General features: G+C 46.7%; 1 protein-coding gene across 6 annotated transcripts in view; it reads left to right on the top strand.

The window, feature by feature from the left end:
• The window catches only part of TNIK (TRAF2 and NCK interacting kinase), a 153,345-nt gene that overhangs the window by 84,814 nt on the left and 50,659 nt on the right, over positions 1 to 17,872 (top strand). For all 6 annotated transcript variants that reach the window (XM_064665819.1, XM_064665818.1, XM_064665817.1 and 3 more), the window contains exons 5-9: positions 6,995 to 7,105; positions 9,457 to 9,547; positions 10,911 to 11,041; positions 14,311 to 14,365; positions 15,081 to 15,159. In XM_064665819.1, coding sequence (XP_064521889.1) covers positions 6,995 to 7,105; positions 9,457 to 9,547; positions 10,911 to 11,041; positions 14,311 to 14,365; positions 15,081 to 15,159 — 467 coding nt within the window. The remainder of the gene's footprint in view (positions 1 to 6,994; positions 7,106 to 9,456; positions 9,548 to 10,910; positions 11,042 to 14,310; positions 14,366 to 15,080; positions 15,160 to 17,872) is intronic.

Genomic DNA, 17,872 nt, shown 5'->3' with positions numbered 1-17,872 from the left:
TCACAGTCTTGTAAATCCAGTCAGTTCCATGTTACCCATGGGTGGTTTCCAGAGCTTTTCCGTGCCTGAGTAAGGTTGCTGGAGCATAATTTTTCAGGGGTAGCAAATATCCATGGTTCATCTGGGAGACCATGGAGATGCTCTTTTCTGTAGTTTCTGTGCAATACAGGCTTTATTTTAGCAAAACACTCAGTGACTTCAGCTGTTTGCCCCTGCATCTCTGTGCCAGAACATCTGGTGGGAACTGTAGGGGTTCAGAGGACATTCCTTCCAGGACAAAAATGGAATTGATGGACTTCTGTGCCATTTTGTTCCCGAGACTTTCTGGTACAATGAATTATTGGGAAGACTTAGGAGCTTGGACTCCAGGGGCTTTTCTTGCTTGGGTGTTCAGGTTATTTTTGGTGGGAACACGTTCCTTGCGGCTGGCCTAGGATTCAGCAAGGAGAAAGCTGTCAGGCTGAGAAATGCTTTTTTCATCCCGTGAAATTCCATTTGGCTTTAGCTGGTTTATAATAATTTTAAAAAAAAGAAAAAAAAAAATTAAAGCAGCCTATAACATTTCCCCTTGTGCTGCAGGAGTGCCTGGGGGGAAAAACCCACCATCTGTGTGCCAAAGCCCTCAATAATGAGAGGAGCCCTCCCAGAGCTGGACTCTGCTCAATGCTTTTACACTGCTTGGATCTGGGGTTTGTGTGCTCTGACCAGAGAACAGGGTTTGTTTGTTTTTTATTGGGTTTTTTTCTCCAGCTTCAGTACAAAGGGCTCTTGGCTTACACAAGTGTTAATAAAATAATGTTTTTTAAATTGCCTGTGCAGAACAGCCTTAACTTCCAAAAAGAAAAGCTCAGTAGAGAACTCCTTGGATCAAGAGGTATGGCATTAAGAGTAGCATCCCAAAGCTGTATCAGGGGAGGTTTAGGTTGGATATTAGGGAAAGATTGTTCATCCAGAGGGTGGTTGGGCACTGAACAGGCTCCCCAGGAAGTGGTCACAGCACCAAGCCTGACAGAGTTCAAGGAGTGTTTGGACAACACTCTCTGGCAAATGGTGGGATTCTTGGGGTTTTCCTGTGCAGGGCCAGGAGTTAGACTTGATGGTCCTTGTGGGTCCCTTTCAACTCAGGATATTCTGTGATTCTATGATGCTTTCATCGATCCCCATCATCATGACACATTAGAGGCGGCTCTACGTGCTGTATCACCTTCAGGTGCCCCAAGTCTGGAGGAGAACCTGGGTTTTTCCCTGTGGATCACCCAATCGTGCAAGGGGAGAAGGTGTTCATCAGCCAGCTGTGCTGCTTGTTCTTGCTCACTGGCAAAGGCAGACTAGATAATCTAAATTCCCTTCCAGACCCCCAACCTCTCCTCTTAGTTTTGTGGCTTCTCTAATGGGTTAGTAAAAAAAATTTGCACAAAAGCTGCTTTTCCTGTACCGAGGTGTGAGGGGCTTTTTAAGTCTATACCCAATGCTGGGTCTTGTGGAGGTATTCCAGGGAAAGCTCCCCAGCTGTGGAGGAGAGGTGTGCTGGTGCTGCTGTGTTAAATAGCTGTTGTTTCGGGATCTGATTGAATTAGGACTCCCTCGAACTCTATCAGTCCTGCTGCACAGATAAAGGCTTGTTTATTTTTCATTGGCCCTTTGTTGAAATAAAACGGTTTCTGATAATGCCCAAGTAATTCTTTTTATCGACATCCAGGAGGCTGATACGGAAATAAAAAATAGGGAACTCTTTCAGTGGAGATTAAGATCTCTCAGAAACGTGGCAGGCTTCCAACATGAAGTATTGTCATCGCTTCTGCCGGGCAGGTCTGTCGGTGCTGCTGCTCCTTTCCACAGCAGCCACTCGCCCTGAAAGAGGAGGTTACTAAAGAATCCAGTTTTCCTGGAATAAAATGCTGCGTGAAGTGTATTTTAGCAGATGCATCACAAGTCTGATACATTAGGGGGAAAAAAGGAAGTAAAACTCATAGGGACAACCTTTATGGAACATTTTAAAAGAAGTGAAGAAATAGGAGGTAGGTTTATTCCTGTGTTGGGTAACATGTTGCTTTCTGGTGTGCTGGGGATCTTCAAGGGTGATTGTGCCCATCTGTAGCTGAGATAAGGGGGTCCTGCCTGGGGGTGCCTCTGGAGGAAGGGTACAGAGCAAGGGTGGGCTGCAGAAACTGGGGAAATTGTGAGGACCCAGTTAATCAGCTAACTGCTGCTTCTTGGAGTTAGACTTATTAAATTCCCCTTGCTCATCTCAGAGCTAAGCTGTGGGATACCAGGCTGTGCAGTTCTGAGATATTTTGAGGTGGGGTTGTTTTGAGTGGTGAGAGATGGGGCATTCCTTAGGAAGTGTGAGCTGGACGGGGGAGGTGACCCCATCCTGAAGGACCTCTGCCCTGCCCTGAGGACTGCTGAAAACTGCAGGCACTCTGCTTGATCCCCATCCATTAACACCCTGTGCACATGCACAAGGGCATGGAGGTGCCACTCAGCCACGCACTTGTCATCTGCCCTTGCCGTCCACGGTGCACTGAGACCGTGGATGGAGAAGCCCTGCCAGGCATGGGCAGCAGGCAGAGGGGGGTGTGCAGATGTGGGGGCTGAAGAGTGGCTGGCAGCAGCCCAGGGCAGAGCCCACCCAGGGCAGAGCCCACCCAGGGCAGGGCCCGCTGGCGCGGTCCCAGCGGCACTGGCTGTGATGGATGGGCTGCCATGGCAACCCTGCCTGTGCCTGCAGCCGCATCTGTCACCGAGGGGGAAAATTGCTGATAGGCAGGTTGCCAGATACCTGTTCATGGCAAGCACAGTGGTGTTGCCTCCAGGGTGTCCTCTGCAGCAGATAATCTGGGGCAATGTGAGGGGAGAAAGGAATTAAGGTGATTTGGGAACAGCCCCTCAGTCAGGGTGGCACCACTGCAGCCGTGCAGCACTCAGTGCTGTCAGTGCATAGTTGAAATGTGCTTTTTCACTGTGTGGAGTTGTAGGGACCCATTGAATCGTGGCAGGGTGGTGTGAACAGAGTCTGGATCTGAAGAGCAAAAAATGGGGGCAGCGAGGCTATACTGAAAATGGAGCACGAGCTGTCAAAGCACTGGGTTGCACCTGTGCAGCTCCAGGGAGGAGTGCTCTTCTTAATCTGCTTATATACACTGAAAAATATTTTTGGGCAGCTGCTGATACTTTGCATTAGATCATGAGACATTTGAGAGGGGTCATTTTTTGGTTGAGCCGTATCTCTCTGTAGCCCCTGGAGTCCCGGGGGAGTGAGGGGGAATTGGAGCTGCTCCCCCAGCCCCTGACCGAGAGCCTGGGGTTACCAGAGCAGCTTTCTGCTGCTGTCTGGCAAAGTAATCCAACACTATTTCATTCTCACTCCTTTCAAAGCAGTGTCAGTGCTGTAAACACTGCAAGACTGCGAGCCCGGCTCCTTTTGCTGCCATCCCTAACCCAAAGCTTTCAGCCTGCTCAGGGCCCATGGCAGCAGCTGCCTGCTGCCTCCCCAGGGGACATGGATTGCTTGGCTGGCCTCAATGTGCAGGGAAGTGCAGGCAGGCAAGTCATTTGTTGAGGAAAACGTGTGAGAGCATTTGGATGCTGCTTATTTTCTGTAACTTAAAAGAAGTCACATTGTGCCTGGGCTGAGGAATTTGGTTTGTTGAATAAAGGATTTGATTAATTTTGAGGTGTTCCTCTGGATACGCTGGAGCAGTTCACCATCAGCTGGATTTGGGGTTGCTGTGCTGGAGGTGCTCAGGTTTGAGCCCTTCCAGGTAACACACAGCAGTGGTGGGAGCAGGGGTCTTACTGGCCACTCCCAAACTGGGGAAAGTGGTGGCTGATTTGAAAGCTGCAGTCTCTTTAAACAAAAAAATCATGAGACAGCGGAACACAGCTGCAGCTTCTGAATTTGCCTTGCTTATGAAGTTTGCTGTCACTCTGATATGAAGAGCTATGTAAATGCTAGATGAACTGTATTTAAAAATACTTCCTCAATAAATGGCCTTGCAAATTAAATTTTGGAAGATGATCTTACCTTTAGCCCATCTTGATGATAATTTTAATTATGGTTAATAAAAGTTCAATCTGCATTTCCAGTTTATTGTCTTACTCCATCATGACTTCAGCCCTTAAGAAGACCAGTAATGATGCAAGTGTGTGAGGGCAAAGCACTCACCTAGAGGCGTGGGACTGGCAAGAAAGTGTCTTAGTATCCAAGTGCCATTTGAAGCCTTTCCTGAGTATATTAAGCTCTGCCATAAAATCAGCTGGAACTTCTGTTCACTTTTCTTTTTCTCCTGGAAGAGTGTTGGTTTCCAGATTAAATATACCCATAGAGTGTTGATAAATTGATGCTATCCCCGTATCTGACTCCCTTTCTGGTGCTTACTTGTTCATACTGTTGACAGTATACATTCATATCCCTTAGCCATCCATCCTCTGGATGGCTGAACAAGCCCTCAGGTCCCCTGAGAAGACCTGATCATCCTCCTGTACCCACTCCATTGTGCATTTTTCGTTCTTGGGCACTGTTGCCAAGCAGGACACGCAGTGCTGTGGGTCAGGTCTCTCCTGTTGGTGTGACTCCTTAGCCATCATCTGTGGTTCCTCCTATTGGATGCTGCATTGTATGAGCTGTTGTTGGGAATTCTGTAGCATCCTTCCACCTGAGGAGCAAAGGAAGCCATAAGAGCATAAAGGGATCCCAGTGTGGCTAAGCACCGGGGCAGCCAGCTTTCTTCCCAATCCACCCAAACCCTCTGGGAATGGGAGTTGTTCACATTGGATGTCCACCAGCTCTCCATCATGGACAGGGATACTCAGACAGCCTTGTCATCTTTCTGCAGCTCGTTTTCTTGTAGAACTCGTGGCAGAGCTTTCGGGCAGTGCTCGTGAGCGCGGCTCAGCCCCCCTGGCCCCTGCCCAGGACCTGGAGCCTCCTGGTGCTGACAGAGATCTGCCAGTGCTGAATATTTTCCTACAGATGTTATGGGAATATGCAGCTCTTAAAAAGCACTGTTGGAAACACCCCCCTCTGGGAGTTTCTCTTTCCCCCTCTCTCTGTTTTTTTTCTTTAATCTCCAGGAGATTGCACAGTCACAGATTTGGGATACCTCAGATGACTGTATTATTCCCCTCCTGCTGCAAAGTTAATCTTTGCTCTGTTGAAATCAAGGGCAGGGTAGAGGGCTGAGCGAACTGCCAGCTCCACAAAGATAGTCTGCCAAATTAATGGGTGCACTGTGTACTTTTAATGGGATTTCTTCCATCTTCTTTTAAGTATTATGATTGCCATACACATCGTAGCATGCCCTGCCTCTTCTTCCTGCTCCAAACCCTGGTGAGAGCCTGTGGATGAATTTCCATGGAAGAGGACTGGAAAGGGCAGCATTTCAGATTGGGAAGTGTTTGTAGCTGGCTCAGTTCTCCAGAGTTTTCCTTTCCAAACTTGCTGCTGTGGTATCCCAAATGTTCCTTTAATCAGAAACATGTGTCAATCATCCAAAGGGAAAAAAGAGGGGAAAGTGACTTTGAAACCAGTTGTTCCACTGTTCCCCATTCAGTGAGCAATGAGTAACCCATGACTTAGGCTGTGTCCCAGTGACCCATCTGGATGGCTTGGATCCCGCTGGGGTGGAAGAGCTGTAGGCGTGTTCCTTGCCTTTGCAAGGAGCAGACTTTGGCCAGTCATCCATCTATTTCTTGAAGCCAGTTTCCTGATGGAACAGGGATATACCAAGCATTTTTCAGCTGTCAGTTCAGGAAAAGAAAAGAAACTTAACATCAAAACTAAAGATAGGAGCATGGTCAAAGCCAACTAAGGTATAATCTGCTCAAGTATTTTATTTAACCTGACGGTTTATGGCAGTGCTGTGTCTGGATTTTATAATCATTATAATTTATGATAGTCTTAAATCACTGAGTTTGTGCAATTTGGTTAGGAGTAACCCTTCTTCAGTTTCTCTTCTCTTGGCTTGTGCTTTTGATGAAGTGATGTCACTTGCTTGGAGAACGTTAAATGCCGTGTAAGCTTCATGTGATAAGAAACTTTAAACATGCACATCGAAGAATCTGGCAAGGCACCACTTGCAAGGGAGTATCTTTCAGTAGGATGTAGATCTAATTGGAAAACATGGTTTCACATCTGAGAGAAACAGTTGCACAGGCCTTGGAGGAGGCTTGTTGCACACACAGGCTGTGCTCGCTTTCTGGAGCACAGTGGCAGCTCCTGCACACCCTGGGGATCCGTGATGTCCCTGGGAGACAGACTCACATCCCGTGCTATTTTTGTAACACAGTTATTTCACAGTTGCTCAATGACAAGGTTAAGTTTGGTCTGAGTTAGATCACTGTGCTCCTATACTTGATATTCTGACACTTTGGAAGTGGTACAAGTGGTGGTGGTCAGTCTAGTTTGAACCAACCTGAGCAGTTGGACACCAGCTCTCTCCTGGGAGGCCTGAAGCTGCAATGGCAACTTTCCCTGCAAGGGAGGTCTCCTGCTCAAAAAGATTATCAGAATTAAAGATCTTCTGGTTAAAAAATAAATAATTTGAAAAGTACACATGATTTCTAAGGTTATAGGAAGCTTTCAAGCATTTATCTTGGTGCTTTTGCATTTTCAGAGAACTTACATGCAAGAGGAAGAGTTTTGTTGTTGTTGACACATATTGATCAGAAGTATAAAGCAGGGTATGTAGCAGTGGGGTTTGAGATTCCAGCCTCCTCCACTGGTTTTCAGCACTGGATAGTCCTGCTTCTTGCTCCCAACCTTCTGGAGAGTAACAAGCCTTTCAAGCCTGCCAGCCTGTTATTGTTTAGTTTTTGTAACCCAGATGGATTGTAAGCTGATAGGTTCAAGGTGATGTCCCAATGGCTCTGCGTAGCACCACTGTGGCCCCACAGCAGCGGTGCCAGCATCAGGGTCCTGCCCTGGGTTCTGGCAGACCCAGGGATGCTATTGGTGTCATTGCATTAATTGCATTTCTGTTCCATTTGGCAGCTGGTGATGGAGTTCTGCGGTGCAGGCTCCGTCACCGACCTCATCAAGAACACGAAGGGGAACACCTTGAAGGAGGAGTGGATCGCCTACATCTGCAGAGAGATTTTACGGGTACGTGTCTGGAGGGAGCTGAATGCTGGGGGTTGTTGGAATGTGGCACTTGGTGCTCAGGGGACACGGAAAGCCTTTGGCTCCACAGGCTTCGTGGATGCTGTGCTGCCATGGGCTGGAGCCTCTGTGGTGCCTGCAGGCATGAATGATTCATGTGCTTGTATGATGCATAATAAATAAGCCCTGTTTAATGCCCTTTAGCTCTCTTAGTTCCCTGAATTTTAACCCTCCTTTTCCTTCCACAAAAATATAATTTCCTTTTGGTATTAATAGGGCAAAGATTTATTTGCACTAGAATTAGATTTTTAGTTAACAGGTGAGGACTGATAAAGTCTGTGGAAAAAAGAACCTTCATTATTAAAAAGCATCCTATGTTTTATTAAATCCACATGTCTCTGGCTTTAATGAGGATGCTGCAGCTTTTATACCCACAGTATAAATGTTTGAATGAAATGTCTTAAAATGTGCCATGCCAGAGTTTCATGTACTGGGAGATGGCAGCTTCAGCAAAGACTTGCCTGCATTTTGCACAGCTTAGGTCAGATGATGGGATTTTAATGGTTGCCTGACATCAAAAGTTATTGCTCTGCGAACGGAGCATCTGTCCAAGAGAAAATAAAAATATTTGTGTGTAAGAAACCAGAGCCCCTCACGTGATAGGATGAAAGGAAATGGCCTCAAGTAGCACCAGGAAAGTTTTAGCAAAAATTTCTTCATTGAAAGAGTTGTCAAGCATTGGAACAAGCTGCCCAGGGAAGTGATGGATCCCATCCCTGGAGAGATTTAAAACGTGTGGATATGGCTCTTAGGGACATGGTTTAGAGGTAGGCTTGGCAGTGTCAGGGTTACAGTTGAATTTGATGGTCTTAAAGGTATTTTCCAACCAAAACAATTCCATGATTCTATGAAAGAAAATGAGGCAGAATGATTGCTCTGAAAAAATGTGACTGACACTTAGGCTGCCATGGGTGTCCAGAGGTGACACAGCACTTCTCTGTTGATCCTGAATGCCACTGTCCACACCAACATGATGTGTGGAAGACGCTGGCACTGTAACAAATCAGCTGTTGTATGGACACTGCTTTCAGTGCCAGGAGGCCACAGTTACATGGGCTTATTTTAAATGTGTGAGCTCCGTGAGCCCACTTCTTAAAATAGTCCCTGGCAGTGAGTCAGAACCCAGCCACTGATTCATGTCCCGGGGCCACCATCGAGTGTCATCCCTTGATTTTGGCCGCGCATTGGGGCTGTTGGTGGGTGACCTCCATAGGGTTTTGGGTGATGAAAGGCTCCCACCTTCACGCTGCAGAAGGTGGTTCGCTCTTGGTTCAGACATTGATAGACAGTTGTAATTCTAACAGAAGGCTCAATCTCACGCTGTTAAAGGATTTATTGAAATTCAGTGGAATTTTTGCTTTACCTGCAATGCACGAAGGTGCCTCTAACCAAGTATAACATGGCTAAAAAAGGACTCCCATACAGATATAATCTATTCCACAGTGTTTTCCCAAGGTAATGAGCGTAAAATGACTAATAACTACCAGTAGTGATAGCAGAGATTCTTTTCTTCCTCAAATATGAATGTTTAATGTGAAATGTAAGCCTAATGCAAAATTAGTTTTTTGAAGTAATCCATATTTTTCCTAAGCTGGCAATATAGGTGGATGTTACTTTGAAACTGAAATAATAAATGAATGAAATAAATATGTAGGTTGCAGAAGGAAATTAATGAGCTAATAAACCAGCAGAACAACAAAGCTAGTTTACCTTTAGCCTTTGAGACAGGCTTTTAATTTGAGCTATGTCTCTATTAGGGATATGTGCAAGTTATAACGTTTGTATTTGCATGGTAGCTTTTTTAATACAAGCGTCTCAGTGTATTGAAATCCAGTTTATTGGACCGATATAACAAGGGAATTGTTTCCTTCAGTTTCTGGATGATGGAAATGCAGAAAGGAGACAAACCCATTCTATTATTTATGCTGCAGAAATGGCTCCCTAAGGCAAGGGAGCACATGGGGGAAATTATGTCTAGAGCTACGGAGGAATTTGGGTTAATATGGGTTCCTGCAGAAACTTGAAAGGTTGGGTTTAATCCCTGTAGGATCAGTGGTTCCCTGCAGTGGGGAGCACCCGCTGAGGGACGTAGAGCCCGTTGGGCCTCACCGGGCATGTCCTCCCAGCATGGGACACAGGACAGTGTTTGGAGCATGTGATAAACAAAAGCATTCTCGAGTGCTTAACTCCAACTGTGATCTTTTCGTTTCTGGAGCATAATTGGTTGAGGAGGAATGTCAGAAAATAACATGCTTTGAACTTGGATTCCTCTAACCTTTCTCTGAATTCTCCAGGGCTTGAGTCATCTACACCAGCACAAAGTAATTCATCGAGACATCAAGGGACAGAATGTATTGCTGACGGAAAATGCAGAAGTGAAACTAGGTAAGAGTGGGTAAGAGCCCTTGGAAACTGCGAGTGGGCTGGCTGGAGGGAAGCAGCAAAGCTGACTTGTACATGACCTGAAGAAAGGGGATGGGTACCAAGAGCTGCTCTGTGTTTTTTGTCATGTTGGCCTCAATAACATGACCTTGGGTGTTGGACCAAGTGCTGTGCCATAAACTGCTGGTGGTTGATGGCCGAGTCCTGTGTGCAAAGATGCACTTGCAGTGGTGTTACTGTTCAGACAGCTCTGCCATCAGATACAGGTTAAGCAACCAAGACCATTTTTTCATGCCCCAGATTGAAAATTGCCCTGTATGCATCACCAAGCATTATCAAAGGCTGTTTGCCTACAGCTACAGCTGCATAGTAGTGCCCTGCAGGATCATAATCCATTCAGTTTAGTGTGACATAATCCAGACTCCTCTTCCAAACTAACCTGATGGAGAAAGCTTAATTTGCAAGAACTACTCTGAATTTAATACGTGGTGTTAGCCACCCTGGAGAAGAGCAGGCATTCATGTGAAGATCATATGTAAGGCAATGGATCAGCACAGATGATGGGCTCATATTCTTAGTTGTTCAGCACCGATGTTATTAAGGCTGCCTCTGCACTTTTTAATTTATGATGGTGATGGAAGATTCCTTACACTGGGAACTGTGTGGTGCAAGCCTTGTTTTCCCATGCCTCTCCTCTCCCTTTACAGCAGAATAAAATCCCAGCTTAACAGATGGTACCACCAGCTCGTTTGGCTTTATGCTGGTGAAGATTCCTCTCCAAGGGGAAATTCTCTAGGGCAAATCTCCAGCCATTGTGTTGTGCAAAGTGTACTTAGTGGACCATAGAGTGTTCTCTCATTGGTTTGATTTCATCATTTTTTGCTTCATTTTGCAGCTCTCTGCTTGACATTTCCCTATGGGCCTGTGTCCTTGGCCCTTAGTTCCTTAAGTCTTTTGCATTTCTGCCATTTCCAGCAAGAATTTAGGTAGAAAAATGAGGCTTCCACCAATATTTGGCAGGCTTTAATTCAAATGAGCAAGCATAGAACAAAGGCTGTTGGTTATTCATGTTGCTAACCCTGTTTCTCATTAGTATGAGGAGCTGTGATTTCTTTTCATTGCCTCCTGGCAAGGAGGAAAAGGCACAGGGTTTCACAGAAAACCTGGACATCAGATGATCAGGTTTGTCCTTGATTGACCTCTGTTGATCCCAGCAGAGATCAAACAGGAATGTCGCTGGCCACATCTTTCTTTCCTGGCGGTGCAGAGTTGTTCTGAATGAACACAATGTTTTACATTCAGCAGAAGAGTGTTGCTCAGGTTCGTCTCTGACCTTACAATGCCCCGTTGTGTCTCTGATCCACAGTGGATTTTGGTGTCAGCGCTCAGCTGGACAGGACGGTGGGCAGGAGAAACACCTTCATTGGAACGCCTTACTGGATGGCCCCCGAGGTCATCGCCTGCGATGAAAATCCCGATGCCACTTACGACTTCAAGGTACCTAAACCAGCATCTTCTCACTCAGGAATTTAGTATATCCTTGCAGCTTTGAAAAAATACACTGACAGGCAGCGCAGTCCCTCCTGGCTGAGGGATTTTGAGATGCCAGTGCAGGTCCAACGTGAATATTTGTTGTGCTGTTCACGTATCCAAATTTACTGTGAGGAAGTCATTCCCCATGCTGCGAAAGGTGTCAGACTGAGGCTTCCTACCTGCTACCCTGCTTTTTGGTGCTGTGTGTTTTTAAATACTCCAGTCAAACATGCTGTATTTGCTCTATTTACTCTGGAGAGAAGTCAGGTCAGGTTTAGAAAGGGCAAAATCATATCTTCTGGCCTGCAGGCTGATATTCGCAGGGAGATCTGAAGGCTGCCACACAATCAGACATTTAGGGGGCTGACCTACTTTTTACATGTCTCTCTAGTCTGTTTGAAGTTTATTTTTGGATCAATGGCAGCACAACATCACTGCTGAGTTATTATGTGGCACAGAGCCCTGTGCCATGCAGCAGGTCTGCAGGAGTGTTAGGAGTCCCACCTGCCCATTCAAACAACAGTGAGGCCTGATGTTTAAAGCAGGGAGGGCTTAATATATTTTATCCTTTTCTGCCTTACTACAAATTTCTGGACACACATCTGTAGAAATATCCCTTGACTTTTTGTGCCTTGGTTTTTTGAAGTGTCCAGAACTTGAATTTCTAGCTGCAAACCTCCTAAGGTCCACTGAGCATGTCCAGAGAGGAGGGCAGGTCACTGGCACATGAACTCTGGGGGGAAAGCTCAGACATATGTAAAGCTCACTGGACCTCTGTTCATGCACGTGCTGAAAGGTCACTTTACAAGATGATGTTTAAAAAGGACTTTGAGACCCCCTGGTGTGGGCTGCTTTCTAGCAACAGAACACTCCAGTGTAACAGTGCCACAGTCCACTATCATGGGACTATTTGGGGTGCAATTACTGATCATTCAGAGACATTTTTGAGAGATGACTGATTTTAAAGTAACCAAGCGATGCTTTGCTATTGCAGCCATTTAAGTGCATCAGTCAACTTTTGAACTGATGTTTTTCCAGAGAGCAGCTTTCCAGGCTGGGTTCAGACTCAGGGTTACAGAAATCATTAATGATAAGGACACGGAGAAATAGCTTAATCTGCAATTACTTATTACTCTTTGATTAACCAATTACAACAGGCACTTCCTCAGCTCTGCTGATGGCAGTGCTTCGTGGCAGGGCTGCACCCCACTCTAGCTGCTCCCACCACTTCTCCACCACCAGCTGCCTGTGCAACGCTCTTGTTCATCACAGCTTTTTATTATTATTTTTTTAAAAAAGGACTGATATCTTCATAGGCTGCTTTCTGCCCTCTGAAATCCCTGAGGATTTTCCTCTTGCCGGAATAACTAGGGCACTTAATATGCCGTTGACTGATGCACAGGCTCCAGGACCAGAATCCCTCCATTGTCCCCCAGGATCAGATGCTTGTAGCGTCTCTGAAGTTGGCATTGACCATTTTCCTGTGGCTGGGGGTGTGGAACAGAAGGCTGATTGCTGCCGACACGCTCACTCTCGGAGCTCCTGGGGAATTGGGAGCCACTGGACATTAGTCCCTTCCCCGGATCACATCCCTGCACCGATGCTCTTGCTTTGAAGTTGGGGGGGGGAGGATGTAAATGATAATTATTCCTTTTAAAAGGGATGCAAATCAGATGCTCTCTGGTTTAGCCAACCGGCTTAAAATACTGAATACAAAAGATGAGATTTATAGGGTGAAAAAAGGACTCCTCACAGGCTTAATCTGTTGGACAAAAAGCCTCTGATCTCACTGTTTTCTTAGCCAGAAAGAGATGCCTGTGTAATCTATGGAAGGAGGCAGTAAATACCTCCTCACATAAATAAACCACTTTTAAAAAGAACAAATAAAAACCCCACATTGTTGAGGTTATTTGTTGATTTTTTTTTTCCCCAGCCAGTCCTCCTTTTTTCTTTAGAGATATCTTGTCAATAAGCTTAGAATCAAAAGGAGGGGGAGAAAGAAGCCTGCTTCCCTTCCCAAGTCAAGGCAATGCAAATATATTAGCACATCATATCTTTGCTGGATGGACTGAAAAGCTTTTCAGCCTCAAAAATAAAAACCACACAAAAACCCCCTGAATTCGAGATCATTATAAAATGTGTGCTTCCCGCTGAGTTTTCTGCTTTCTCTGGGAGACTTAGAGAGGTGATAATCCCTTTCTGTATTGCTCCAGCTTTAAGATCACTTGGCATCTTGCATATAATACTGGGCACCTCAATATGGAAAGACACATTAGGAATTTGGAAGGAGTTCAGTGGCAACCCTGAGGGAAGGGGTCATGTGTGCTGAATCATGTGGAAAGACTGTGATAATTAAGTATGCAGCAGAAATCCCAGCTGACCAGAAACAAAGAATGGATGAGACTGTACTGTGAAAGGGATGGAAATAAGATTTGAGAAAGAATTTTTAAGCAGGTACAAAGATGTGTAGCAAGGGCAGCATTTGTTAAGGGAGAACTTGAGTCAAAAATGAGGAAAAGTGCCTTCAAATTGAAAATCCAAGTTGTCTTTCTTGGAGGGTGAATGTGCAAAGGTGCTTGTGGTTATTAGAGGCTCCCTTCAGCTCTGGCTGAGCTTTTGGGACTCTGTACTGGGAAAAACAACCTTTCTGGGATTTGCTCGCTAAATGGCAGGTTTAAAGGCTTGGGGCAGTTTGGAAAGGGCAGCTCTTGAACTGGAGAGGAGAAAGCTGAAGTGGGACTGCAGGGACGTGGCACAGAGCAGAGTGAAGGGAGAGCTGGAGTTGCAGGAGGAAGGGTGGAAGGCAGAGTCCATCCCTTCCACCTTGAGATGAGTTGATCAGAGTCCAGTTCCCATTCCAGCAGGTGCTGCATTGTCAATCTTTAGCAACCCTGTATATGGTGTCCAGAATAAGCATGTCCCTGGGCAGTGTCCCCACCATGGCTGCTGGGAGTGGTGCCAGCAAGGTGGCCGTGTCCCACACCAAAAATACCTTGAAAGTTTTGAAATAAATCTTGGCATAAACAGCAGGGTTGGGAGACTCTTCTAAAGCTCCAGCACATGGCAGGAGGATGAGGCAATGTCTGAGATGTGAGTCTGGGGGCTTGCAGAGGACCTGGCTCCCAGGGCTGAGCCCTCAGGGCTGGGAAGAGCTCTGCTTCCCCCTCACCTGGTGCCTGATGCTGTGACAGTGCTCCCTTATGTCTCAAATGTCTCTCTGCTTTCTTTTACAGAGCGACTTGTGGTCTCTGGGGATAACAGCCATCGAGATGGCGGAAGGTGCTCCCCGTAAGTAGAGTCATTCCCTCTGTGTTCATTGACCCTGGGGTGTGACGTGCTGGGGTTTGCTGAGCACCAGCCAGCGCTCGGTTCTGTGCAAGAAACACCATGCCAAGGTTTTCCCAAGCATCCTGGGCTCGCTGGGATGGAGCTCGCAGCATCCATGGGGACAAACCTGCCAGGGCAGCGTGGCCTAGGAGACAGGATAGGCAGTGAGCACATGGCCCTGTGTGACTTACCTGAGCACTCTGGGACTCAGTTTCCTCAAATAAAGTGCAGATGAAGAAGGGGTGGAGGACTGGAAGCAGGTGAAACACTGCTCCTCAGAGCTGCTGTTTTACCAACCTCCACGGTGGCACCTGCAGTGACATGCTGGGTTCACCTGGGGCACCTGCACAGGCCATCCTGCCAGGGCTCTCAGCATTACCCTGGGGCTGTCCTTGCACACTGGTAAGTGCAGGTAAATAGAGCAGACCATCGTGGCACATGGTGCAGCTGCCCCGTGCTCCAGGCCCGTTGCTGTTGGCGCCTGGGTGGGTGCTGAGGACCCAGAGCTGCAGGAGCACAGGTGTCCCCAGCCATTCCCTGGCACTGCTGGGGACACACACACCACTTGGATGGGGATGTCAGCTCTCAGCTGCCATGCAGGTCTTGTAGCCTCAGAGGAAACTCGGGTCTCCCCTGTTGGATGTCTGTGTTTAATGCCTCTTCTTGCAAATTGCAGCTCTGTGCGACATGCATCCCATGAGAGCCCTCTTCCTCATCCCCCGCAACCCAGCCCCAAGGTTGAAATCAAAGAAGTGGTGAGTCTCTTTCTCAATCTTCAGCGACTGTGAAACTGGTTCTGGAGCACCTTGTTTCTGCAGACCAGGCTGGGTGTTTGTGTTTACATTTGTACAGCTTCAGGGGTTGGTGATGGTCTCCAGCATCACTCCGGTGAGTGCAGGTTTGGGTCTTGATCTCCTATGGAGAGGAAATTTGGGCTGAAGGATCCACCATGGGATGGAGGGCGTCCTTGGAAGGCAGAGAGAGCCAGACTCTCACACTGCCATTTCACAGGGCAGTGTCAGCTTTTACAGGGCACTTTGTGCAGCCTGAAGTCTGATGACACTTTGCTTGGCTCCTGTTTCTTTCCAGTCAGGTTCCGTTTTCAAGTGGAAACATGTATCCAGGCCAAAAAAGGATAGTTTATCTTGGAAGCCCAGGAATGCGGAGATTTGTAGTTAGTTTGGGCTTTATTTTAAAATTTTGCAGGAAAAGATATGTCACTGTTTTGGAAAAAAAAAAAAAAAGGCAAGGCATGCCAATAAAAACCCGCAGGAAAAATATTCCTGAAGCCCAGCAGATGTTGTTTTGTTACTGTATGTTCTGTATTAATGGAAGTGGAGTCCTTAAAAACACTTGTCTTTGGTTTGTGCTGTTTGCCTGCCCCTGGTTCAGCAGTGGTTTGGTCAGGAAAGATTTGCCAGAGGTTGGAGAGACAGCCCTGTGCTCCCAGATAGGCTGAACTCCCAGAGGGAAGTTTCATCTTAATCCTTGAAATTTTGCTTATTATCTTATTGAAAACACACACACACAGAAAAAGGAGAAGAGCATGCTGTAGGTATGGAAAACACTTGGTGCCACAGCAGCAGGTGTTTAGTTGCTGGGACAGGAATGAGAGGGTCTTGGAGTCCTCTGCATCCAGTGTGCATGGTTGTCGGGGTTTTAGGAACAACCCCTAAAAACTCACTCAGGCTTTGGCACAAGGCATCTCAATTTTGTTAGCCTGATCATCAGCTGCTCCAGTACCAAACCAGGAAGAGAGGGACCATTCCCAGCTGGCTCTGCAGAGGGTGTCAAAGATTCTCGTTCTCCTTGCACAACCTTTTGAGGATACCGTTAGTCAGCTGAGAAAATTGTGTAGATGTTTTTTTCTGCCAGAGCACCAGCTCTTTCATTATCCTCACTGCTACAGCACAATATGGATTGTGAGACTTCAGAGTTTATTCTTCATACCGAAGTGCTGTTTATTCAGCAAAGGTTCACTCTGCCTCCAGGCAGAGGGGAGCTGATGAAAGCAGGTTTTGAGCAGGACATTTCTCCTAAAGGTGGAGGTTGTGTTTTAGTCCCTGCCCTGACATACTATGACGTGCTTTGTGCAAGGTGGAATGTTCCTTGGCACCACCTTCCCCGCGCATGTCCGACGGCTTCCTCAGGTTTGCACATCTTGTGGTGTCTGCCCAGGGTCAGTTGGTCAGTCTAGTGCTGTGCCATGCCAGGGGTGGCATCCTGGCTGCTTTGAGAGAAGGATCTCCTGGGAAGTCATAGTGTCATGAAACTCCAGCTTCAAGGGGAAGCCTGGTGCTGACCTGGCCTCTGCTACCCCTCCACGAGCAAGGAGGGATCCCTGGTCTCCATCAGAACGGGGACACATGTACCTCAGGCAGCTCAAACCAAATCTATCTTCCAAACTTTCATTGCAGTAGGAAGCTCCAAAGCATGCAAATAAAACTCCACCTTCAAAGCAATTTTTTTCAGCATTTTTAATGTGACTCTGGGCAGATTTGCTGTCCTTGGCTCATTTCTCAGCTGGAGGTTTTGGGCCTTGCCAGGATGGGTCCTGGAATTCTGCACGCCCATCCCAAGAAGAGTGGAGATGCTTGACCAGGCTTTCATGGTGGGTCCCTGGCAGTCAGTGAGCTGGTTTTCACAAGCACAGGTCGCAAGAGGAAAGCAAAATGAAGAAGGTTCAACTTGAACCTTGAGTTTGTCCTTGCTTCTGTGTGCAGCAACACATAAAAAAAATGTACACCAGGTGGGCAAACCATCTTTTTCCTTACTTGAAAGAAATAGTAAAGGCACTCCAGCACCTTTGAGGGTAAGTTAGGGAAAGCCAAGAGGGAATACTGGCATGGGAGCCTGCCCCGACTTGAAAATTGCAGAGAGGAAAATAATTTTGTTGCTCACTAAATACTTGAACTGGCTTTTTAAATAGTGCTGTTCCTATGAAATTGAAGTCTTTGGTGTATCACTTTCTTTCCCAATTAAAAACAGCCAGCAACGAAGCTTTATTTTCTTCTTCCCATGTTTCACAGGCAAAATGAACTCGAACTTTAGTGATTTTGTTCCCATAAACCTTCCCTAGACCTGCCTTGTAAGAGACACAAAACCTCTTTGTTAATGAGGTGATATTTGCACTGTGAGACCACTTTTCATCCAAGCAGCTGCAAAGACTTTGCAAACATTGATTTAAGCTTTAGAAACCTCAGGAGCTAGAAGATCAGTGTTTCAGGAAGGTGAGCTGACCTGGGCCTGGGGAGGGGATGAAGCATGTGATGGTGTCCTCCTGGATCAGAGCCAGGGAGAAAGCCCTTGTCTTCTGCTCCAGCTCCAGTGAGGGCTGAACTATGTGACTGGGCAGGCTTGCTTTTTTTAGAGAGGAAGATTTTGGGAAATCCAGAGGCCTGAGCTGGTCCCTGTCCATGGCTGCTCAGCCAGCTCAAGGGTGCAAAGGTGTCCTAGGCCATTGCAGGG

The sequence above is a fragment of the Pseudopipra pipra genome, chromosome 10 (assembly GCF_036250125.1).
Source record: "Pseudopipra pipra isolate bDixPip1 chromosome 10, bDixPip1.hap1, whole genome shotgun sequence".
Lineage (NCBI taxonomy): Eukaryota > Metazoa > Chordata > Aves > Passeriformes > Pipridae > Pseudopipra > Pseudopipra pipra.
Note: the sequence above shows the minus strand (reverse complement) of the source record. Positions and strands in the feature narration are given on the sequence as shown.